The sequence below is a fragment of the Plectrocnemia conspersa genome, unplaced genomic scaffold, assembly GCF_051122295.1.
Source record: "Plectrocnemia conspersa isolate PC_06_02 unplaced genomic scaffold, ASM5112229v1 ptg000002l, whole genome shotgun sequence".
In the NCBI taxonomy this organism is placed as follows: Eukaryota; Metazoa; Arthropoda; class Insecta; order Trichoptera; family Polycentropodidae; genus Plectrocnemia; species Plectrocnemia conspersa.
In genome coordinates, this window is record NW_028277166.1 from 12,456,924 (window position 1) to 12,481,518 (window position 24,595).

Here is a 24,595-nt window from a genome sequence, read left to right on the forward strand (position 1 = left end):
TAACGAAGTAAAAATATTAAATATACTTGTTAAGTCGAAAAATTATTAAGAAGCGCAGGAACGTTCTGCGTTTCGACGTAAATCTCCCGACGACAGGCAAATAAATAATGTGGCTCGTTTGAAACACCGTCTGATGCATGCGTCAGAGCAAGTTAAAGCGTGAGGCACCTTGCTCTAGCTCTCTCGCTCTGTCACGCGCTTTGTGCATCTCGCTCGCACATGTACAAGCGAATCCGTGCGAAAAAAAGAGTTATACTCACCCATCACTCTCTTGTAAAATTCTCTGACAAAGTGGTATACCATGGGCGCATGAAAGTTAAAAAAAGGAATAAAATGTTCCAGTTTATGGTAGAAAATATTATTTTAATACAAATATTTTTTTTTAAATTAAGAATTAATCATTTGGAGTTGTATTGAAAATAAAAAAAAAACTTTTTTTCCGGAACGAAAACCGGAAAAACCGATATTTTTTAATTACACCGAAATAAAAAATATAGCAATTCGAAGCCCTGATTACAATATTCTAATCATTGTGAAATGATTAATACGTATTTTAATACATATTTTTTTAATGTTGTTAAAATGATACTATACATATTTTAGCTCACATCAACATTTCTTAAATTAAATTATCTTCTTATTGGTTGTGTTTAATATAAATAAAATTGTGAATGTCGTAAAAAAGTGTAAAATATATTTATTTGCAGGTAATACATACATTTATTATATAGGTAAGACTACGATAGAAGTAATGGAGGTACTGAATTGTGAACTAGGTATGATAAATGGTTAATTTAAAAAATATGAACTAAAAACAAGCAAAACTTAACCAATGTAATTGAAAAGAAAAAATAATAATGAGAAAGATGTGGAAATGGTAATGAATGGGTGCAAAATAAAATTAGTTATAAAATACTTGAAAGTATATGTTATTAATAAATTTATATTTGAAAATCACTTCAAACATTGATTGAGAAGTGTGTACTAAATTTATTGAGTATATACGTCAACTAAATTATTAAATATGTAAGTATATAAAAAAACAACATTATTTGGTTACACTTATAATATCATGAAACCTAATTCTCCCCCCCCCCCCCCACACACACACACATTTGAAAGCTTGCCTTTAAATATGTCAGGAGATACGGAATATAAAAAGATATTAGTTTACAAAAATATTTTACTTATTTAAATTCTGATTTTAATATATTTTTTTATTTTCATTTGGTTAATTTTTAGAATGAAAATATGTGGCCATTGATTAAAATTAATATTTTTGTATATGGCCACTAATTGAGGTTAAGTGACATCTGGCAAGTGTCATCGACAGTGAAGCAAAATGGCGTATAATGTGAGTTTTTCTACATTAAAACGTTCTAATCTTTAAAAATAACGCCTAAAATAGTTTCGAAGCGTATAAAATAAAACAGCGATACTCTTGTACAATATATATAACAAGGGCTATTATTTTACGTGTTTTTACATGTTGGTGTAAGTTTCGAATTAATTTTCGCGATATTTCAAACTTATACCAATTTTTATTAGATTAGAACCAATACTGACATTGTATACGGTTATACTATGGCTATTTTTTTACATTAAACAACAAATTATAGTTGCAAGTTTTTCAAGTCTGCAAATATATTGTAGTTACAGTTAATTAAGAATCTGTTTACATATTGGCATGATTTAAAAATTAGACTGATTTTAATGCACGCTTTCCTAATCTCGTTATATTAAAATTCGAGCACGAAACATCTGTTATTTTTAAAATCAGTTTAAACCTTTTAAACGCCATCGACTAATTAGTGAGTCACCTGTTATTTCTCATCACGCGTCAGTATCTCTTTCTAAAAATAAATATAAAATACTTGGTTAACTGATAAATAAAATTCATACAATAATCGTTACTAATTAAAAAAAAAGTTGTAAATAATTAATAAATTTGTTTTAAAAAAATAATTTGTTTAAAAAAAATAATCAACAAGTGACTCACTGGCGAGTCGCTGGCGTTTAAGTGGTTAATAAGATGTGTATGCTTATTTTTTTGAAATTGATAAATTGCAACATTGTGCAGTTATTGAATTAGCCATGTACGGTGTCGAGTGACCAGAAACAAAAAAAAGACCGGCAGTGTACAGTCATATTTAGCTAAAAATTCAAGCATGTCGAGATGAATGCCACGAATGTTTATGTCGGACCAAAAACCGCTCATAAAATCAAATTTCAACGTTTAAACGCAAAATAATAAAAATGATTTTTGTGTCAGTTTGTGACCACAGTGATCGGATCAAAGCGCACAAGATAAAACTGCATATTTAAATTACTCCTTATTTCCTGTTTTGTTCAGCTTTGAAAAATATGATTAGGTCGTAAACTATTGTACAATTTGCTTTAATTAATATTTGGCAACAAATAAAATTAGTATATTAATATATTATAATAATTTTCGAACAATATCAAAACTAAGTTATTTTTTATTACATACAAATATACTTAAATTCGATATATTATTTTTTTAATTTATTATTTATTGTTAGCCCTACTACTAAGCAAGTAAGTGAGACACCGTACTGAAATCAGTCTATATGTTAATGTATGTTTTGCTAACTACAAAGTATTATTACAGTTTAAGTCAGCAGATGGCACCACATGACGTAGCTAAATTTTATTTTAATTATTCTTCGCAATATTCATCTGCTAGATTAGAAAAAAATTATCTGTGGAATTAAAATTACATATAATAATTACTAAATTTGATTTCCCAGACACGATAGAAATTGTAAAACCGAGTCTTTCAGGTATTAGTCACTGACTTGAACCGCTGGTCTATCCTACTTGTTAATGATTTTGTTATTTTTTTATAAAAAATATTTTATATTCGATATTTACAGAGCGATTTTGTAATAATATAAATAACATTGGATCCAAATATAACTTTTAATTTAGTTTAAAAAGCAGACTTCCCAATAATTACTGATCAAATTCAACAAAAGTATTGACCCAAAAAATACAGACCATAATATTTTACCAATACCTGTAAAGTGTGTTTTGCCTGTATTAATTCAAATTTATGAATACGTTTGTTTAAAATATAATAGAAATAAAAATAGATCGATTAATTTCATGGATTATTAATTATAATTTGTACAAACATTATGCAATTTTTAAATAAATATATTTTACGACCTAGTCACATTATAATCACTAGCAATATTTACATTTGTAGTAGCTAAACAGATTTAAGATTTTAAATTTGTGTCGTTAAAATGTGCAATATTTTCTTGTAGTCGTTTTTCTGAGTATTTTTTTCAATGTGCTCTAATCACCAAACCGTGACCACTGATGAGGGTCAGATTCATCATTACCGACCATCTATAGAATAAGAGTGGAGATAAGCTACCTCAAAGTGTAATTCTGGTCTCTGTAGCTTCAGTTATTTTGAACTGTAGATTATTTGTAAAATGGAGAACAATCAACATGATTATTATCGTTTACGGCAGCTTGCAGCTTGTTGATAAAACGACCCAGGACACAAGTATTTCTAAAATCTAAAATAAATAAAAAATTTACACTTTTTTACTAAATTGCCACGCGTTAATCGGCGAGATGGAAAAATTGAACATAGGGTAGCTTTATATCCGATCAATTAATAGCACCCGCGGTCTCGCTGTAATCTAGCTGCAGTTGGCTTTATAATGGTCCCTTTCGTTTTGCGATTTATCTTCCCGATGTGATATATTTCTCATATATGAAATGTTGATACACTAGAAATGGGCCATTAATATGTAGTAGCTATTGGAATCGCTTCGTTTTTATTTGAATAATTTTGACAATTAGCTATTATATATTATATTAGCCAAAAAAAGAAATACATTTATTTATCGACATATATACTATATTCTGTTGTTGCTCCAGTATACGTATATACTTAAAACCAAAATGTGGATCACACATTGACGAAATATCAACCTTCCTTTGAAAAAACACTGATGCGGAGGTTTTTAGTAGATAAATTATTATATTATATATAATATAAAAAGTCATAGAACACCATAATACTACAATTTATTTGTTGAACAGTCTACAACAAAAAAGGTAAAAAATAACAATATTTTTAATAATAGTTTTAAAATATGTTTTTATAATTTTCAATTTACTGAGGCTACAGCGACCGGTTATGTAAAAATTCGGGTATGACTGTATTAGATTGTTAACCCTTTGCAGACCTGCTGCTTAAACGCTAAGCGCACATGAAATTTCAACAGTAAATTGAGTTGTGCGGTTTTCGGTTAGAATATTTAAAAATTGCAAAGTTGAACATAATTCGGTGGGTTCGCGAACGCGAGCGGTGCGGGGGTTCGCCGCCGTCGGCGCGTCGATCGCGAGAGTAGGAGAGGAGACGCGCCGCGCCGACTGGCAACTCGCGCGCCGCCATCTCGGCGACGGCGCCCCCGCCGTCCGACATGTCGGGGGCGGCGTTCGCTCTGCTCGTCGCGTCGGTCGCGTCGATCGCGCTGATCGCGACCGTCCGAACCGAGGACGCCGCCGCAGCCGCCGCAGCCGCCGCTCCGTGCCCCGACGCGTGCGAGTGCCTCGGCGACATGGTCGACTGCGCTCGGAACCAGCTCCCGAGGGTCCTGCCCTCCTGGACCCGAGCGCTGGACGCGAGTGGCTGCAGCCTCTCCGACGAGATGTGGGTCGAACTGGCGAAGCTGCCCCTCTGGAAGCTGACGGCCGCCAGGGCCAACTTGACCGAAGTGCCTTCCGTCGTCGGTTTCGCGCTACTCGAGGAACTCAATCTGGAGGGCAACGAGATCGAGGCGCTGGTCGCCGGGTCGCTGCCGGACATGCCCTCGCTGCGCTCGCTGAGGCTCAAGGGGAACAAGATCGCCGAACTGAGGCCGGGCGCCTTCGACGCGATGCCCGCCCTGGTCGACCTTCGCCTCGACGCTAACCTGCTGACGCACCTGCCCAGGCTGCTCTTCCGAGAGCAGCGCGCCCTCGAGACTCTCGATCTGTCCGGAAACCTCTTGCGGGAGATCGACGACTTAGTCTTCCGCAACCTGACGCGCCTGTCGAGACTCAAGCTGCGCCGCAACAAGATAGACGTGCTGCGCGACGGCGCGTTCTTCGGACTCGAGTCGACTTCGACGCTCGAGCTCGACCGCAACGCCATCTCGGTCGTCTCCAAGCGCTGGACGTTCGGCCTCGGCTCTCTGAAGACGCTCTCACTGTCGCGAAACCGGATCGAGAAGCTCGACGCCGACTGCTGGGAGAGCTGCGGCCGCCTCGAGACGCTCGACCTCTCCGGCAACGCGCTGACCGCCCTCACAGGACGCTCGCTCGAGCATCTCGAGGGACTCAAGACGCTGCGGCTCGACGGAAATCGAATCACCATCTTAGCCGACTGTCCGTTCAGGCGCACGCCGTCGCTCGAACGTCTCCGGTTGGAGCGCAACGAGATTCAGCGAGCCGTGGAAGATGCCGTCGCGCCCTTCTCCGGACCCAGAGGTCTCAGAACGCTCTCGCTGGCGCGAAACCGGTTCAAGTCGGTGGGAGAGCGCGCTCTAGTCGGCCTCGAATCGCTTACCGAGCTGGATCTCGACAAGAACAACATAACGGCGCTTCATAAGCGCGCGTTCGACGCCCTTCCCAAACTAGAGGAGCTGCGGCTCGACGCGGCGGGGCTGCTGTGCGACTGCGACCTCCGCTGGTTGCCGGCGCGCGCCCGGCAACTCACGAGGCCCCAATCTCTAGCAGCGACGTGCGCCTTTCCCCAACGGCTGCTCGGCAAGCGCGTCGCGGCGCTCGACAAAGACGACTTCGCCTGCGCCGCCGATTCGCCCAAACCCCGCATCGTCGAACATCCCGAGTCCAAGCAGGCGATACGGGGCGCGTCTTTCGTGTTGGAGTGCTCGGCCGCCTCCAGCGCCTCCTCCGACGTCACCTTCGTGTGGCGCAGGAACGAGTCGGACGTTGACGATCGACCCTTAGAAAACAGCGCCTCCTTCGACAACGGAACCACCAAGGCCACATCCAAACTTGTCATCTCCGACGCGTCCGATCGAGACGCCGGCAAGTACAAATGCGTGGCTTCCAACGAATACGGAGCGGCGTACTCTCGCGTCGCCAGAGTCTCCGTCGTCGTCTATCCGCGCTTCGTCAAGAGGCCCGCGGACGTGACTGTGCGCGCCGGAGAGACCGCCAAGCTCGAGTGCTCGGCGGCCGGCGATCCCAAGCCTCAGATCGCCTGGCAGAAGGACGAAGGCGACGACTTCCCTGCGGCGAGAGAGCGCCGCATGCACATGATCGAGGGCGACGACGCCTTCTTCATCGTCAACTCGAAGCCGTCCGACGTCGGCGTGTACAGCTGCACGGCCAAGAACGCGGCCGGATCGGTCGCATCCAACGCCACCCTGACCGTCCTCGAAGCGCCTTCGTTCGTCGCCGCCATGGAGAACAAGGAAGTGGCCGCCGGCGAATCCGTCGTCGTCGAGTGCATGGTCTCGGGCTCACCGAAGCCTTCGCTGCGCTGGCTGAAAGACGGCGCGCCGATCGTCGCCACGGAGCGCCACTTCTTCACGGCCGAGAACCAACTCTTGATCGTCGTCAACGCCATGCCGGCGGACGAGGGCCTATACGAGTGCGAGATAGAAAACGAGCTCGGAACCGTGCGAGATGCGACCGAGCTGCGAGTGTCGCCGCCCGCTCAACCCTCTCTCGAAGAGGACACCACGGGCATCGTGGTCATCGCCGTAGTGTGCTGCGCAGTCGGAACATCCGTAGTCTGGGTCGTCATCATCTATCAGACGAGAAAGCGCATGAAAAGAGCCGTTGCGGAATACGCAACCGATTCGCCTCCCGGGCTTCCGCTCGCTCCCCCGGTCGACCCGGGCCGGGACAGCCCGCGAATCTTCTCGGACCGCGTCTCCGAGAGGTCGTCCTGCAAAGACAGCGGCACCGGCGACTCTGCTAAACGCGGCAGCTTGGAGCTCGCGCCAGTGGAGGACGCTGTCGTCGCGATCGGCGACGACGTCGTGACAGTGTACGCGATGCGCGACGAGAGCCGGGCTCTTCTCGAGAGGAGCTGCGCCGAGGGTTGCGAGTGCGGGGCGGCGGTCAGATCGCACGGGGACGCGGACCCCCGAAGAACTTTTCCGTATTCATAGGGAAAGCCCCTCTGAGACTGATGTAGCTTTAAGAGTCGAATTTGTATATATTGTACAGAGTATTGCGAGAGAGCGCTGACGCGTCTTTCGAATGACGACTAGTTCCTAGCGATAGCGGTCTTTTGACGATTTTAGCCAGGCGCCTACGATCCGGTAGGAACCGGCGGGGGAGTCGCTCCCGAAGTGCGACAGTGGTTCGCCAACGTGGACACGGATCACTCGGGGCACATCAACGCGAAAGAGCTGCAGGCCGCGCTAGTCAACGCTCAGGGGAAGAATTTCTCCGACACGGCTTGCCGACTGATGATAGGTAATTCGCAATTTCTCATATTAATAGAGTATAATCCCTAAAATTATGTGATCCAATTTCCCCACTTACACTCATAATGTTAACATCTAAACGTTAATGTGACATAACACTCCCACAAAATGTTAACAATGTTATATACTAAATGAATATGTATTCCATGATATTGTATAATAGTATATTTACAAGGTAGTTATAAATTCAATATAAGCACATAAAATGTTATTTATTTTTCTAAATATATAAAAATTTAACGAAATAATATCTTTTTAAAATTAAATCAAAGTATTTTAATTAATAAATACTTATAATAGAAACCAACTATTTATCAAATTAATAATTCTTTAGAATTCATTTATTTTTCTATATTGTATATAAAATAATAAATTTATATTGATTTAAAAAATATATTTATATGACATTCGCTTTATTTATTTTTAATTTTTGTGTTTGATGTTTATGTTTCATATGCTTACCAGGCACATATGGTGAGATACTTTCCCTTTCGCTCGCTTGCATTTTAAATGACCCGAGTGAGTGAGAGATAAGGGCGTGTGGAATGTTCCGTTCCTTATCTCACTCACTCTCGTAACACTCGAGCGAGCGAAAGGGATCTCACCGTACGCGCCTGATGCTTACGTATGTTGAATTTATATATTACGATTTTCTATATTTGTATTTTTATTTATTATTTTGTTTTCAATGAATAAAATTTATTTGAAATCTAAAAATTTAGAATTTTGACTTTTATAATTATTATAACATTTATTAAATAAAAATTTGTAAATTTATTTCAAAAATTTTCACAATTTTCACAAAATTTAAACAATTCGTGTAAATATACTATTTTATAATATTATAGAATACTTATTTGTTTACATATAAATGTTAACATTTTGTCAGTGAGAGTTATGTCGCGTTAACATTATGTCTGTTAACGTTTTATCGTGACACTAGTTAACTCACACATTTTGGTGTTGCCTGATTTATGACCTGGACGAAACTTCCCATAGCCGATTATACTCACTAACTGAAAATACTCATGTCTGAAAATGTCATTTCCCAACAGTTCTTTTTATGTTATTTAGTTATACGTTTCCACTTCCTATATAGCTATTTTAATTCAGAAAAATTCAGATTTTGGAAAGTTGTTTACGAAAAAATACAGTCATTAAGCAATTAACGCTTGACAGAGAAATACACACAAAACTCTATTATTGAACTGATGGTAGCTTATATAAGGAATTTTTTCAAAAATTAAGTTCTATATGATGAACTCCGAGTAACCCTTAATTCTGTATTGACGAATCATCGATTAAAAAGGCAGATTTCACGTATGAAAATAACTACAAGATCGTTAAAATCATAATGAGATCATCGTCATCGATAACTTTCCATTGTATATCTCCCAGATCTGAAAAGAAAATGTGAATTATTTATTAAATCTTCATGATTTTCGTATTGTGAATCTATTAATTATCTTTTAATTAAATTGACAGCTTAGTAACTTATTTGTTTACTTTGACAATAACAAAACATTAAAATCAATCATGAAAAAAAAAATCTTATCTCAATATTTTAGATCGATAACTGGTGTTATTATATTTTGTTTTACAAACTTTTATCAGATTATATCCAATAATAATATTTTTGTCTAATCTCGCATTATGCTAATTTTATTCGCTGTATTGCAGGTATTTTTGACGGCGACAAATCCGGAACGATCAACGTCGAGGAATTCGAAAAGCTATACAGCTATATAAATCAATGGTTGGGCGTCTTTCACACTTACGACCGAGATCAATCCGGTCATATCGACGACGCTGAACTATCGCAAGGTATATTTTTTATCTCATTTTAAATTAAAATATTCCTCACGAACGGATGGATTGATTTACGTTTCATTCGCAGCCCTCACCCAGATGGGATTTCGTTTTTCTCCGGATTTTATCAACATGCTGACGACCAAATCGGATCCGGCCGAACACCGCAACGTGTCAGTCGACCAGTTCATCGTGCTGTGTGTCCAGATACAGCGTTTCACCGAGGCGTTCCGTTCGCGCGACACCCAACAGCAAGGAGTGATAAGCATTGGATTCGAAGAGTTTTTAAGCGTCGCCCTGAGTTGCACTATGTGAGATGGCTCGATCTTTTCTCGAGTCCAGAGCTATCAAATTTTGGTTTGCATTTTATTGTCGTCTGTGAAAGTGAGCGTCTGTCGAATTTATATAATATATATTTTAATATATTACGTGTATATGAATGTCCATTTACAAGCATTAATATAAAAGTTACTGTGATCATTGATTATTTTAAGATATATAAAAATAGCTTTCGTTACCCTCGTTTTGCAGATGCCTTCTCTTTTCTATAAATATGATAAAGAAATAACTGTGCCTGATTAACGCGAGGTTCAATTTCATTTTTACGATGTTATTAAAATTAATATTTTTTATACGGACACATTTTTAATTATGCGTGTGGCTAAACTCCGCAGCCTTCATATGCCTTATTCATAGTGATACCTCTAATACTGAAGATATTTATTATACCGTATGCCTATTTCAGAGTGCTTCTTGAAATGTGAAACAAAGATAAAACTGCATATAATTTTTTTTGTATATTTGCAAGGCAGCACATATTTTACTTTCGTTGTTTTTTTTATCAATAAGAAAGTCTATTTAATAGTTATATATTGTATATGTATGAATTTTTATATATATGCATAAACCTCTCATTAATTTTATATGCATGTCGAGCGATTAAATCAAATTTTGATTTTATATTATTTCTATGCGAACTGATCGATTCTTTGACCGATTATTTTGCAAAAATTTGAGCTTTATATATTCATAAAATATCTATATATAAACCGTAGAATATTTATATTCATATACAAGTTTTAGATGAAATATTTAGTATTTTTATCGTAACCGAGATTGTTAAAAAATATATTTAGAGAATGTCGCGTAAGTAAAAAAGACAAATATTCCGCTCGTGTGTTAGATGTTTTAAACGAATAGTGACTTACAGATATGCTTTTAATTACGTTGACTGCTTTTCGGTATACTTTGTTAAATTTGCGATCATAATCATGAATATAATAATTTTCCACGCTACTTTTTAATTTGAAGACTTCGTTATCAGTATTGTTAATTTAAGGTTGTGTTACGAAAACTTTTATTTATAACAAAAAGAGGTACCACCGCCGTGCACCTTCATCGATAGGTAAATTTGTATGACTCATTTTAACTGACAATACATTATTCTGAAAGTACACTTATGCTTTTTATTTATAATCTTTTACCTGCAGTGTCAGATCGAACATCTTATGTATGAAGCACGCTCCTAATCAATATTGTATTACAAATACCTTATAAATAAATATGAATCACAGATCAGGTGTGGAATCGTGACTCGCGATTTAATCATCTTAGATAGAACGGATATTAAATATTGGATTAGATTATACGGATTGTATGATCATTGTAAGAAGAGTCGAGAGAAGATAGGTAATAATAAAGTTTTGGATAAGAGAATGACATGGATATTGGAAGACAATGAGAATCCTTTAACCCATCCCGTACGGAAGGTAGAAAAATCGCGAGCGTTCCGAACCGGGGTTCATTTTGTCCCCCAGACTATTCTCGAAATTATGATACTTTTTCAACAGAAAATTGTTAACCTAATCATCTAACATGTGTTTCCATACATATTTACTTTCATAAAACGAATAAAACCTCTTTTTATTAGCATTTTTTGCAAATTATAGTCATATTTTTCGGCGACATTTCTGGCCAAAGAACGATCGGCGATTGAGGGGCGTCTACATGCGTTTACTTGTCGATGCTTGTTGCAGCGTTTCTCAAACACTGACTAATAAAATTATTATTATTTAATTATTTATGAATCGATTAAATTTTCAACAAATTAAATCAATTAAAAAAATAGTAAAACATTATATTATTTATATATAACTTATTATTGTTAAAAATAATAATTGCAAAAGAAATAAAAATAATTCACATTTTTTTTTTAAATAATGTGTTTATAATATAAAATAACAAAAATAATATATTTATATTTAGGATAATAATATAAATATTTCATTTATTCTACGCGTGTATCTTGTAAACAATTTGGACATGACAATATTTTCAACTGGTGCTTGTGAACCGTACATATCGCTTTTTTTGCAAGTGGTGCAAAAAAATCGAGTCTTTCTGTCCTAAAAGCTGCACCTATTTCTCCTAACCTCTTCAACGCGATTTTCAGGGAGTATTGTCAGTGGAGTAACAGTTTCAACGTTAGTTGCTTGATCATAAAGTGTGAAACCATATTGAATATGTTTATGAAACGATATCCCACTATTTTTCGCAAATTTATGTTCTCCGGCAAATTCCATGGCTAAATCTGTTGACAACAGTGTGACCGATTGTTTTTTTTTTCGGAACATATGAAACCAATGTGATGTCATCGGTAAAGCCAAAACGACTAGATAATTCTTCTTGCTGGCGTGAACGCAAAAATTCTTGCGGTATTTCACGCTTATTTTTTATAATTGTTCCTGTTAATGCTGTCTTCCAAAAGTCTTTGAGCAAGGGGCACTGACGCAAAGAAGTTGTCAGTAATGACACCACGTCCAGTTCCAATATAAGGACTAATTAGATCAGTCACTACCCTTTCACCTTGGTTTCTCTCTCGTACTTGCTGCTTTCCCATGTATGGTTGTATATTTAAAATATATGACGTCTCTACATCAGCAGCAACCCATATTTTTATTCCATATCTGCCGGGCTTACTTTTGATAAAAGCGCGAAATGGGCATCTCCCTCGATACGTAGCCAGTCTTTCGTCAACCGTGATATGCGATCTTGGAGAGTAATTATTCAAACAGGCTGCTTTAAATTTATTAAATATCGAGCGTAGTGATTCAAATTTATCTTGCGATTGTTGAAATCGTAATTGTCTGGTGTTTCTGTCATCAAAGTGAATTTTACTGTATAATATACGAATCTGTCCCTTGAAATGACCGTAGAAAAAAAGAATTCCTTAAAAAGCTGGTTAAATGTCCATATTTCCTTTAGTGGTAGTCTACGGCCATTGCATCTTCCAGATGCTATCAATACGCTGATGAATGATTCTATTTCCGGTTGGTTGGTGTGGTCTTGATTGTCATTTCTAGAGACCCGATAAGTCTCCACTACTACTTATTTCTTGAATCATCGCTGCAGTCATGAAGAGAGCAAATGTTTCCTTGATTGTAGTCACATTGCTAGCCTCTGTTCCAAGTCCTGAAGAAGATGTTACGATATTCTGGATTCGCGTTCTGGAATGTATCATGGAGTTGAATGCCATTCTAGACCAGATCTTGACATGAACGTGCTGTCTTCTGGTGTGAATTCATCATCTTCGGTTTCTTCATCTTTTGATGAAGAATCGTCAGCTTCGTTATCGATTACATCATTTACGTCGGTGGCATCTGAATCCAACTCTTCAAAGTCGATATCACTGTCAAAAGATTCATCGACATTGACATCATCTTCACATTCGTCTAAAAGTCTTTCTGTATCTTGTCTGGACGACATATCCCAGTATTTTATCACAATTTATACCGCAAAAAAATCACCAAATACGTATAATATAATATACAGAAAATAACAAAGTGTATACTTCCTACATGAAATAAAAGGTATAAGATGATGGAATTACAAAAATAAAAATAATAAATCAGCTTTGCAAACAATGAAACACGGCAAAAGTTTGGGAGACACTGATTTGCAAGCACGTGGCTTTCTCCAGACAATGATTCTTCTGAGAAGGTGATGGTATACCAACAGCATATAGCTTTCTCGTTCTAACTCATTGTGGAAGCCGACCATCGACACATTCATAACTTTCGAGTGCGAGTGAACCCAAATGTTATCCTCTATACCTGCCCTTCTTGGAATTGCAAAACTGACGGTCACTCACAAATAATAGATATTTTACCGCAAATTTATTTTTTAAACCGTTATACGATTTCGAAATTGACTCAAAACAAATTTTACCTATGTATAATCCTTAATTACAGGATTACATAAAATGTGGGTCTATTAATGGTAGTAATTAAAAAGTTACAGTGAAAAACAACTTCTTGGGGTATTTTTTGGCCCCCTTTTCGCCCAGGAAGGGTTAAAATATTATTTTAATATTGATACTCAAGTTTAGTTTATTGCATGAAAATATTCCAAGATGATTATCTTACAAATTAATCACATAATAACTTATCAAATTGTACATATGTATAAAGTATTATTTTTATGTATGTATGAATTAACTTATGTTATTCCCTCAAAACTATATTTAGAATGTTTTATATGCGACTTAGGGTATTTTTTTAATGTATTACAACTGAAAAACATTTTCAGTTGTAATACATTAAAAAAATCTGAGTAAAAATCATTTGAAATCAACTCTTGGCCGGCCATAATTTCCTGAAATAAAGACTAATGGGAGAGGGTGGGCAGCAAGATTCACTTATTTTCAAAATTTCTAAGATTTCTCTCTATGTTTGTGCCGTATCTACGTAAATATTATGTATATTGGAAATCATACTGCATTGAGATATATGTAATAATTAGCAAAAATAAAATTTTGCTATAATCTGAGTTAATTATTTTTTTAATTATCTATGTATTTTTTTATTGTAATGGTTATTTTTGTTAATTGTTTTCAACAAAAAATAATAATCAGCGGATATTAAACGAAAAACAATTTTTGGTAAATCGGCCCCCATACAATCACTCAACTAAATAAATATTTTAAAAAATAAAAAGAAAAATTTGTAAATAAAAGCAGCTTCAATTAATTACAAATCTAATATTTCTGCAACGTCAAAAAATATATATTATCAATTGATAGTGATTGATAAGGGGGGAGGGTTGTTACATCGAATATCCAAGTATTGTGAAACTAATGAGCTGACAAAAAATAATGAATTCTGGAACGTTAAAAGAGACGAGACCATCTATACAAGTGGATGTTGGATTGTTGGAAAATATTCTTTAAAACATATAATTCTTGGCCACGATTGAATTTCAAATAGTAGTCGGATACAGAACTACCAAAATTTCTCACTCGATTGCAGGGACGGCATTTTCGGGTTTTTTACTCCTCCCCCCCCCCCCAGCTTTGAATTTGGCCAGAAAATGCATGGCATTTAATAAAATAGAGTAATGCTTCGACTTTTGATTTTAATGCGTTCCATGGCGGAGCTCGTAACTCAAATTACACGTATTTACCACTAATCCGTTTCAATTGGGAAAATCAAAGTCGATTAAATTATGAAATTAATGAAAAGTTTGTTATTAAGTTAAACACTACTTTTTTTGCTCGCGTATCTTGAAAAACTCGTAAATCGATGTTCTACTATATACTTAAAAATATTTTACATATTAGACAATATAAAAGTTTCGAATAAAATTAATTTTCAAAAAATAATACAGAAAGTTCATCAAATACAGAAAATAATTTTTAAAATATAGTTTTTGTTTCCCCCTCTCCCCTGACTGCATGCTCTGTTTCAAAAGTCACCGCACTTCACTGATATATAGGTTTATTGTGGCTAAAACTTGGCAGCACTGTGGTGACAGACGCACTTTTTCTTGAAAATTTGGCGGGCTCGCACGGTCGGGCCCCGCGCACTTTCCACTCACTCATTTATATTAAACGTGTAACTATTAATACTCCTCAATAAAATACTACTGCAGCAGCACAATCTGTGTCTTATTACCACCCGTCAGTATCGTCGTCAAACTATTAATAATGATTTTATATTGTATATAATACAATACATAAATACAGATGAAAATATTGTAAACTATATATAACAACAGTGCAATTATCAACATGTTATATAAAAACATTGTATCAATTTACAAAACTATTCTTTATATCCGAGATCGTTGTGGCTGGCAACAATGTGACCACCCAAATTAACCTAAAGCCTAACACAACATGTTGTAGTATGCAAAATAGTTTACATTCAACCAACTAAAATCTGTTTTTTATAAAAAAAAACATAGCTCTAAATTTTTCCAATATTCCATTACAGTTTATTTCCACCCAAAAAACTGTTTTTTCAGTCTGTTTTTGCGTTTGCGATGAGATTTTCGAACGCCCGCCGCGTGGATATGGCAACACTGCAAAGTGTCAAAAGTTGAATAGACAGATGGACAGCGAACCGTCGTTTGTGGTCACTTTTCGTGACGCCGACGCGTCGCAGCGATGGCGTTTCAAAGTCGCAAGGGCATTGGAAAGTATAGAAGATCTAAAAATCGACGTTCACTCGGCGGATGGGTGTGAATCGTTAACGGTTTGGGAAACGATACAATCCAGAAAATCTCCGTCTTTTGAAGACATAGATCTGTTCGTTGAAGACACTAGACCGGCTACCTTTGACTCGATCGTCGTTCCCAATTATAATCAGGTTCTCATTTAACACATATCTCTATAAAAAAGTATTTTCTCAAAAATTTCGGATATTTGACTGTTATTTTAAACGTTGTTTGCTTATTAAAAATATAAATTGACAAATTTTCAACTAGGTATTCAATTGTTTTATCGACACTCATCGCGTACGAACATGTTATTATTAAAATAATATCTATATTTTCCTAGATGGTTATGAATGTGGGTGTATATTCTTCCTCCGCTCCAATCAAAACATATTTCATAAGAATCGGTTCTCAAAATGTGTTTTAAGATTAATTAATCATAATTGCCTTAATTTTTTTAAATCTATTTAAATTCCATGAAAATCAAAATATTTTTTTTATATATATATATAATTATATATATATATACATATAAATGTCTGATATTCTCAATGAGCTGAATTAGTACATAACATATACGCATGACCTAGCTCGATTTGAATTATTTATCACAATATTTGAGCGAGATAATGAAAATCTTATCTGTAGTGATTCACTTTTGCTACATTTTATTGAATATGCTGTTTTACTGGAACCTTAAATCAGCAATCTCCAATCATAAATTTGTGAATCCATTTTTCATTATAATTTGAAAGCAAAATGGTATTGTTTATTTCACTAAACAATTCATCTGTTTACAAAAGTTGAGAAAGCTAAACTAACTCAATGTAGTTTCTTTGTTGGCTCATCATGACCTAATTATTTCATGTCAAAACTAGAGAAATATATTTTCATTTTTCACCATGTGTACATATATTCATCAAAATAATATTCAAAATCTAGACCTAAATCGTTATATTTTTACTATTTGATAATTATTCTACAAAACAATGTAATTCTATGAACCAAACACAATAGACGACTATCCTTCCTTACAGTCCGTTTTGCAAGAATGTCAACAATTAATTTAATTGTGCTTGAATATTATTAAATGTCTCGGGTAAATATATTATGTAATGATACGATCTTGTAGATTAAAAAGTGGATTATTTACGTGAAAATTCCAAATAAATTGGAATTACCTTAAGATTTTGAATTTTATTGTTTAATTTTAACCCAAAAAACCTGTTTTTTCAATGTACGTTATTACGAGTGCTCTTGTAACATTAGGTTCATTATTAAGAAAAAAACATAGGAAATATAGACCTTAATGCTGGTGGTATATATGTACATGTACCACTTTGTTTAAGGTGTCCTGTAAAGGGTTAGGTAATATTTTATCAATATTATTTTAATTAATTAATAAATAAATTAAATAAATCGTTTCGTATATACTATAACTGTAATTTTTACAGAAATTTGACACATTAAACGAAAAGTCAGAAATAAATGACGAAAATACGCCTAAAAGACGTGGGCCAGAATGTTTCAACTGTGACGAAAATCACATAATCAAAGATTGTCCGTATCCGAGAAATTACCAAAAAATAAATCAGCGGAGGAACGAGATGAAGGCTAATAAGGCTTCGTAATAAATGTTTTATATATTTTAATATAGAAGTAATATACTTTATTTTAATGTTTAAAAAAAATTATAGACGTTATTACGAAGACGAAATGACAGAAAATGGAGTATTGGCCGGACACATTTCGAAAGAGTTGCGTCTCGCCCTCGGTTTAAAAAAATATCAATTACCAATGCACATATACAAGATGAGAAGATTAGGTTACCCTCCAGGATGGTTACTGAATGCTAAAATTTCTCACTCTGGAATTGCGTTATTTGACTCATCGGTAAAGTTAAATTTTAAATATAATGAAAATAAATGTTTGATAATGGTGTTGATTAAATTTACAGGGAAATGCTGTTGAAGCCAATGAAGACCCATCGACGCATTCCGTTTCTCGAGATGAATACGACATTAAGAAGATTTTAGACTTTCCCGGTTTCAATGTGCCACATAGCTCAAAATATATAGACGTAAGACATGTTTTGTATAATTGTTTTATGTATAATACGTATTAGTTGCTAATAATAACTGTTAATCGTAGGAGTACAATCTTCTCGGTTATCCTCCGTTTAATGAAGAAGATAGTAAAATATTAATGCTGGAGAGATTAGCTCCGAGAGCCGCGAGCATGTATCATCGGAAAAAATTAAAGATTGAACGATTACATCAAAATGACGATGTAGCTGGACAAGCAGATATGGATATTGAGAATGAAGGTATGATCACTGTTTTTTTTATCGGTTATTGTGGACGGAATGCCAATTTTTATTACTAGAAATTGAACTACAGTTGTAGCAATTGAGTGGATGAAAACTCAGTTGATGCTTCTGCAAAAAGTGGTGAGTCTGTATTGAAATGTGATGTTTTTATGGTATGCACGACAAAGGAATGCATAAATCAAGGCTTACAGGTACACATGAAATTCACTAAAATAATTCACGTGTTTCAGAATGTGGAAATGGAATCAATGGAAACTACAGTAACACAATACCTCCGTTGCCGCAAATATTAGGATTTCCACCATTGCCTCCGCCGCCTGTTGAATTGACATATTTACCCCTAATTCCTGGTGTTTCTCCACCTTTACCTCCACCTGCTGATTCTCCGCCTCCTCCGCCACCATTAGAACTACCGCCGTTACCACTGCCGCCAATAGAATCATCGTTAATACCTTTACCCGATGAAGCAAAACCGATAGATAATGAAGGAAAATCAATCAAGGATTTGATAAAAACACCTGTAAGTTTTTTTTTATATGTAAACAACGCATATATATTATTATTAAATTTATTGTTAACGTTTCAGCGAGATGATGAGTTTACGAGTCAGTGCGATTTATTATCTCTGACTGATTTAGAATCTCAAAGGTTGTCATTGATGGCAGCTTTGCAAGAAAAAGAAGACACTTTAGACGACAGCATCACTAATGATAACTCACAAATGTCCGAATCGGTCATCAGCGTCGATCTAGATTTATCGTCCTGTGAAATTAAAAAATCAGAATCAAGCAATAGTATCTTCAGTATTACTTCGACGCCGACTCAAGGAAAAGTCAAAGACAGTGTTTTAGGATCGCCGATGTTTTGCTTGTCAGGTTACAATAGTTTGCCGAAGGGCAACAGTTTTTCGAAAGACATATGTGACATAATGACTTTTGAAAATTTGCCAGATTCGATTGGAAAATACGGACAGATAAGCGGTGTGATTAAAAAGATCAGAAAGTCAATAGCTATCATTCAACAGCAGGACGAATGATATTTTGTATTTTTTTTTATAAACTAAGAAGTGTTTGTCATTTCAAACAAAAAAATCACGATAGTGCAAATTTGATGCCATGTTTTACATAATTGTGTGTTCGAAACCAAATATACACGGTTATAATAAAATTTTAGTTGGTACCGAAACGATACCCACATATTTTTATAAAGTTTTTAACATTTTCCATTATATGAATATTACCTTAATTATATAGAAATTAAAAGACATAAATGATTACATAATACAATTTATTTTAAACGAAATTATATAATTGCAATAAATCATACCCATAAATCTAACTTGCTCCCATCCTTCAATTAACAATTAAAATATGCCTCAATTTGGAAAAATAAACTCATTAAATTAAAAACACAATCAATAAAACCTGTTAATTTTCTAATTGCACAATATCTTTTATCATTTTTGGAATATTTAAATTTAACTAAGTTTGTTTATGTGATAAACAAGACATAACAAACGGGAAATAATTGCAAAGAATAATAGACCAGACTGCATTTTCCATTAAAATTGTCAACTATCTATCCTACATCACAATATTTATATCATGAGATAAATTATTTTTTTGAAAATGAGATAAATTAAGAATGTAATATAAATTAAAATCTATTATTATACATATTTTTTTATATTTTTCATTAATTATTATATATTTTGGAAATGTTAAGTGGTAAAATGCTTATTGCAAATCAATAATAATATTCTGACCATGTTATGTATATTTATATTATTACACCTAGTGAATCGTGTTAAAAACTAGGTCGGTCATAACAACAAACAAAACCAACTTTAGTTGATGGCGTCCGGTGGTGGTAATGGTCCCTAGAAAAATATAAAATATAAACACTTGTGCATAGGGTGGCAATATTACATGTTTCGAGGAAGCGGACCACTAGTGAGTTGGACAGATGATATTAAAGGAGTATGTAGATTAGAGGGCAATAGAATAAGGAGAGATAAATAACTAAAGTGTGTGACAGATTTAAATATTGAAATGTCATACCTGGTTATCTCTGGGAACCTTCTGGGGCTCCGACGAAGTAGACCTCGGGCGCATCATGTAAACAATAATGGCAAGTATAAAGAACAGAGCAGTCATCACATAGTTACTGGTGTCTGGGCCCGGTAACTCGTCAAAACACTGGGTGTCCGTGCATTCAGTTTGCGATTCCCGCAACTGTAAAATACGAAATATTTAATGTATATATACGTATTTAAAATGTATGATAAAAATTTACCATATTAAGGAGACGTCGCATAGCGACCTCCTGACTGAGACACTCGCAAGGATCCATGTTTTCTTTTTTTCTGAACGACAACTGAAAAAGTAAACAAAGATGAGTCAATATATATTTTGCATATCGTAACATGTTTAATATGCTTTAAAACACCTGCTCGTTGTTTATTTATGGATATAAACATCTGCTTATTGCTTTATTATCTTTAAAAATATGTGTAACTTTCTTTACGAATAATTTCTATTAATTAATACGTATATATTTTTCACAATCGTATTATTCTGACGAACTGCAGAGATAAGTAAAAAATTAATATTCTGATTACAACTAAAGCAAATGCTAGCATATGAGTTTTATCTATACATCAAACTGTAAAGTTATTAAATGCAATCTAATTGTGAAATAATCACATTATGTAATTCGTTCTTAAACCCATTATTATTTATATATTATTAAATTGCAATGAAAAACAAATAATTTTATAACTAAAAAACTAAATTAAAAAATCATTTTTAAAATTTAATACAAATTTTATTACCACATTCATTTTTAAAGAATTCTACTATCGATTTAATAGCTTATGCTATCTCACTGAATGGAACCTCAAGTTTCATTTGGGTTTCGATTATATACACTGATATAAAGATAAGAAATACCAATTATTGTGATATTATATATCATAATAAACACATTTTCATCTCCAATTACAGTTCTGGCGATAAAATCAAATATTATTAGTCGGAATTAGTTTGTTTTAAGTAGTTTTATGTATTTATTTCCTGTATATTTAATAACATAAGAGATACCTATTGCGATATTCGATATCAAAAAACATATTTTCAACACAAATTACTATTCTGATTTAGCAATATAATTAAAATAGTTTTTTGTATGTATAAGATAAATATTTTTGTTATGGTACAATAGGTCCTAGATTAACACTTAATCTACAGACCGATTGCGCGCAAGCGCTATTCTATAAAAGCTGGCGATTTTTCGCGCACATAAAATTTTTAATAGTGTTGTGGTAAAAAAAATTATCGCCTTCAATTTACATTGGAATTATTTTTTTTATTTGTAATAAGCATTTACTGTAGAATCGGTAGATGTTAAGATTTTCCCTTGTATTACTTCAAACATAATTATTGACAAATTCACTGAAAAAATCTTTGGAGTGCAATAGGTTAAAGCAGGTACTTCTGTGGAGAGTTACACAGGATGCACAGATGTATCAGGTTTCGCTGCTTTTTTTGTCCCACTCATAATTTTTTTTATTAACTATATTTATAGTATATGTGCTCCTTAAAAGATGACATTAACACTATTTTAATTATGACGCATGGATTATTACAGTAATGTTAATTTTATAGATTTCAAAAATTGTTTAATAAAAACATTTGACATATTTAAAAAAAATGCAATTAAAAAAAATTCTAAGTTTTGAAATAAACATAATTATGCGAGGTGAAAAAATCGATGTATAGGTTATTTTTGCATCATTCTGATAACATATCGCACACTATTGTACATAAATTATAATTAAATGTCATAACACAACCACAATAAAATTATGAACAAAAATTCCATTTAGTAAAATGCAACCATGTTAGCTTCCTGTAAACGACAGCATAAAAACAAAATGTTAGCACTAAAATTTGTGGTTATGAATTATAAAGTCTTTTATGTACTGATGATTATGCTTAGGTATATACTATGTATTGTCTGGTGATACAAATTAAAAATAATAATGTTGCCGTCTATGCTAAATTTTTTGAAAGGATACATGATTGTAAATTATAATATATATGGTTAAAATACAAAAGAATTTTAATGGCACCACAGAAGGTGCTCAAAAACAGATGGTATAAGTCCAAGCTGCTAACATAACCGTCTCAAAAGTCAACTAGAAATAAAATACGAATGGCACAAGAGATAATTGATATACAGCATGATATTCTAGATCACAAACATCTTAATTTTTTTCTGCCTTTTTATAAATTTTGTACATAGGAAGTTATTAAATTCTAAGTTATAATATTCAATTCGCAAATACATATCCAACTTGTGGTAATTAAAGTTTTTACAATTTAACCTTTCCTTTACTGTGATGTACACTGAATGTACATGTCATGTTATTACGTGAATATCTCTATAAATATATGTTAAATAAGATGTTCATGTTTTAGGTATATTTCCACGAAGATTTAAAAAAATTATTTAGATTATTTCAAGAAGAAAACTGCAAAGTTTACAACATTCAAACATTGAAATTGTATTTTTACCACATAGTACAACCCCTCTAATTCAACCGTTGTGTGACTTTAATCCTAAGAAGTTCAAAGGCATGTATGTCATGCTGAGACAATGACCATTTTTCTTAGGCAATGAGTCAGACCTAAAATTCTTGAAGGTTTTCAGGAGCCAATCGACTTTAATTGTTTTTCACGGATAAATTTGTTAGAAAAATATTAAAATAAATTATCCAATGCTGTAAAGACAAGTTGATATCCAAATTAAATGTTATGTACGAAAATTAAACTTTTAGTGATATATTCAACATCAAAGCCCTATCCCTATGTATACAGACAATGAATTGGTAAGTGACAAAATTATTGAAATTATGCATCCACAGTTGATGCTGAACGTTGTAGCGCTCTAAGATGTATAAAAACACTCTTAAGAAATTCTGCTGGTCAAGATCGGTTGAATGGTCTGGTAGTACTATCTATTCATAAGAATTATTTTCAACATTTGTTCATATGAAACAAAGAAAAGCAGAATCTATACAATAAAACAGAAAATGTGTCTGTCTATCTGATAGCCTCTTCATTTATTTTATTTTATTAATTCATACATATTCAATAGTGATAATAACTTTAATTTTAGTGTAATTAAAACTATATTTTAAAAATATTATTGTAAGTAATATATTCGTGTATATATATATGTACTTATCAATATCATCGATACTTACTCAAATTATATTGTAAAATATATACAGTAGACCCCCCCCAATAACACGGTAAATTGGTGATGTGCTATTTGGAGGCCCTTTATTTTATGTCTGAGCTAGCCAAAGTGATTATATCTCACCACGCGCACCTGATTCATACATACATACTGCAAAAAATTGTACAAGTATTTTCTAGTCCCCCAACTACACGCACCCAATTTACCGTGTTATTGGGGGGTCTACTGTATATCTTTTACATTATTATTTGACTATAATATGGGGTTTTTGCACAGAATATGGCTCGTGAAGATCTTTGTCAACACAGTCTAATTTAAAAAATATTATTTTGAACTCTGCCTAGGGACGTCACTGAGTATAAGGCCAGCAATATGTGGTGCATGGGATACGTCATACGTCGAGGAATCCGTCTCCTCACCCAGTCCGCTTGACAATTTGTATATCGCAATGTCCGTAACGATACCAGTATCAAAATGGTGTAACAAATTGTTCGTGTTCGCTTTTAATCAAGGCGATGATAGTGTGTGACGTTATTAACAGTTGCACATAAAAAATGACAGAAATGGCTATAGCTTTATTTTGACATGTACATAGACGCGCTGACGTGTCCCTGTATAATTTCACAAGATAAGAGTTGGAATAACAACGCGAATGAGATGAATATGGCGATACATACGGTAAATAAACAAACGTCCTCACCGATATGGGCGAATAGCGCAGAGAGACGGCCGTCGGATTCCGCGAGGGTGAGGCCTGGGGCGCTTGAGTCGGGGGGCGAAGGCGCAAGCTGTGGGACTCCCCTCGCGGTCCGCGGACGTACTGCTCCGGCTCTGGGCTGTAGAAACGTCACTACGCCTAGACTGACACCATTGGGCGACGCGGACCAATCGAATACGAACAACACTAGCGCCACGCACGGTGGCGGGCAAAAGCATATTTTTAAATAACGTTTTCTTATTTATTTATTAATACTTTTTTATTTATATATGCTATTACTATAATATTTAACTAAAGTATCTAGTATTAACTATTTCATTAATTAGCTAAGTATTATATATAATTAAATATATATATATTTTTTTTAGTATAAAGCTTAAAATTAATTAGCCTATAGGTAACCTATACCTCGATTCCCTAGATGCAGACTCATGATGCGAACCGTACAGTCGTCATATTAAAAATTATTTTCAATAAAAAGGT

At 34.9% G+C, this 24,595-nt stretch overlaps 4 protein-coding genes across 5 annotated transcripts; 3 read left to right on the forward strand and 1 right to left on the reverse strand.

Moving 5' to 3' along the window:
- Positions 1-1,304: 1,304 nt before the first annotated feature.
- Pef (penta-EF-hand domain containing protein peflin) lies at positions 1,305-10,761 on the forward strand. The gene is made up of 4 exons (XM_088205205.1): positions 1,305-1,354; positions 7,311-7,485; positions 9,177-9,320; positions 9,394-10,761. The coding sequence occupies exons 1-4, from the start codon at positions 1,343-1,345 to the stop codon at positions 9,618-9,620; spliced, it is 558 nt and encodes a 185-aa protein (XP_088061331.1). The 5' UTR covers positions 1,305-1,342; the 3' UTR covers positions 9,621-10,761.
- Positions 4,390-10,761, forward strand: lbk (leucine-rich repeats and immunoglobulin-like domains protein lambik). Its single transcript, XM_088205203.1, has 3 exons — positions 4,390-7,485; positions 9,177-9,320; positions 9,394-10,761. Exon 1 carries the CDS (start codon positions 4,470-4,472, stop codon positions 7,173-7,175), a length of 2,706 nt encoding a protein of 901 aa, XP_088061329.1. The 5' UTR covers positions 4,390-4,469; the 3' UTR covers positions 7,176-7,485; positions 9,177-9,320; positions 9,394-10,761.
- Positions 10,762-15,661: 4,900 nt separating this feature from the next.
- On the forward strand, positions 15,662-19,331 carry LOC148237689 (zinc finger CCHC domain-containing protein 8 homolog). The gene is made up of 7 exons (XM_088204972.1): positions 15,662-15,952; positions 17,255-17,427; positions 17,498-17,693; positions 17,758-17,880; positions 17,952-18,126; positions 18,360-18,649; positions 18,716-19,331. The coding sequence occupies exons 1-7, from the start codon at positions 15,695-15,697 to the stop codon at positions 19,163-19,165; spliced, it is 1,665 nt and encodes a 554-aa protein (XP_088061098.1). The 5' UTR covers positions 15,662-15,694; the 3' UTR covers positions 19,166-19,331.
- A 68-nt stretch (positions 19,332-19,399) lies between these two features.
- On the reverse strand, positions 19,400-24,257 carry LOC148237690 (small integral membrane protein 14). 2 transcript variants are annotated; one of them, XM_088204973.1, is made up of 4 exons: positions 24,095-24,257; positions 20,425-20,505; positions 20,190-20,363; positions 19,400-20,008 (listed from the first exon to the last, which is right to left on the reverse strand). In XM_088204973.1, the coding sequence occupies exons 2-4, from the start codon at positions 20,479-20,481 to the stop codon at positions 19,976-19,978; spliced, it is 264 nt and encodes an 87-aa protein (XP_088061099.1). In that variant the 5' UTR covers positions 20,482-20,505; positions 24,095-24,257; the 3' UTR covers positions 19,400-19,975. The 2 variants fall into 2 exon arrangements, with proteins under 2 accessions (XP_088061099.1, XP_088061100.1); XM_088204974.1 differs by having other exon boundaries at positions 24,072-24,257.
- Positions 24,258-24,595: the final 338 nt, after the last annotated feature.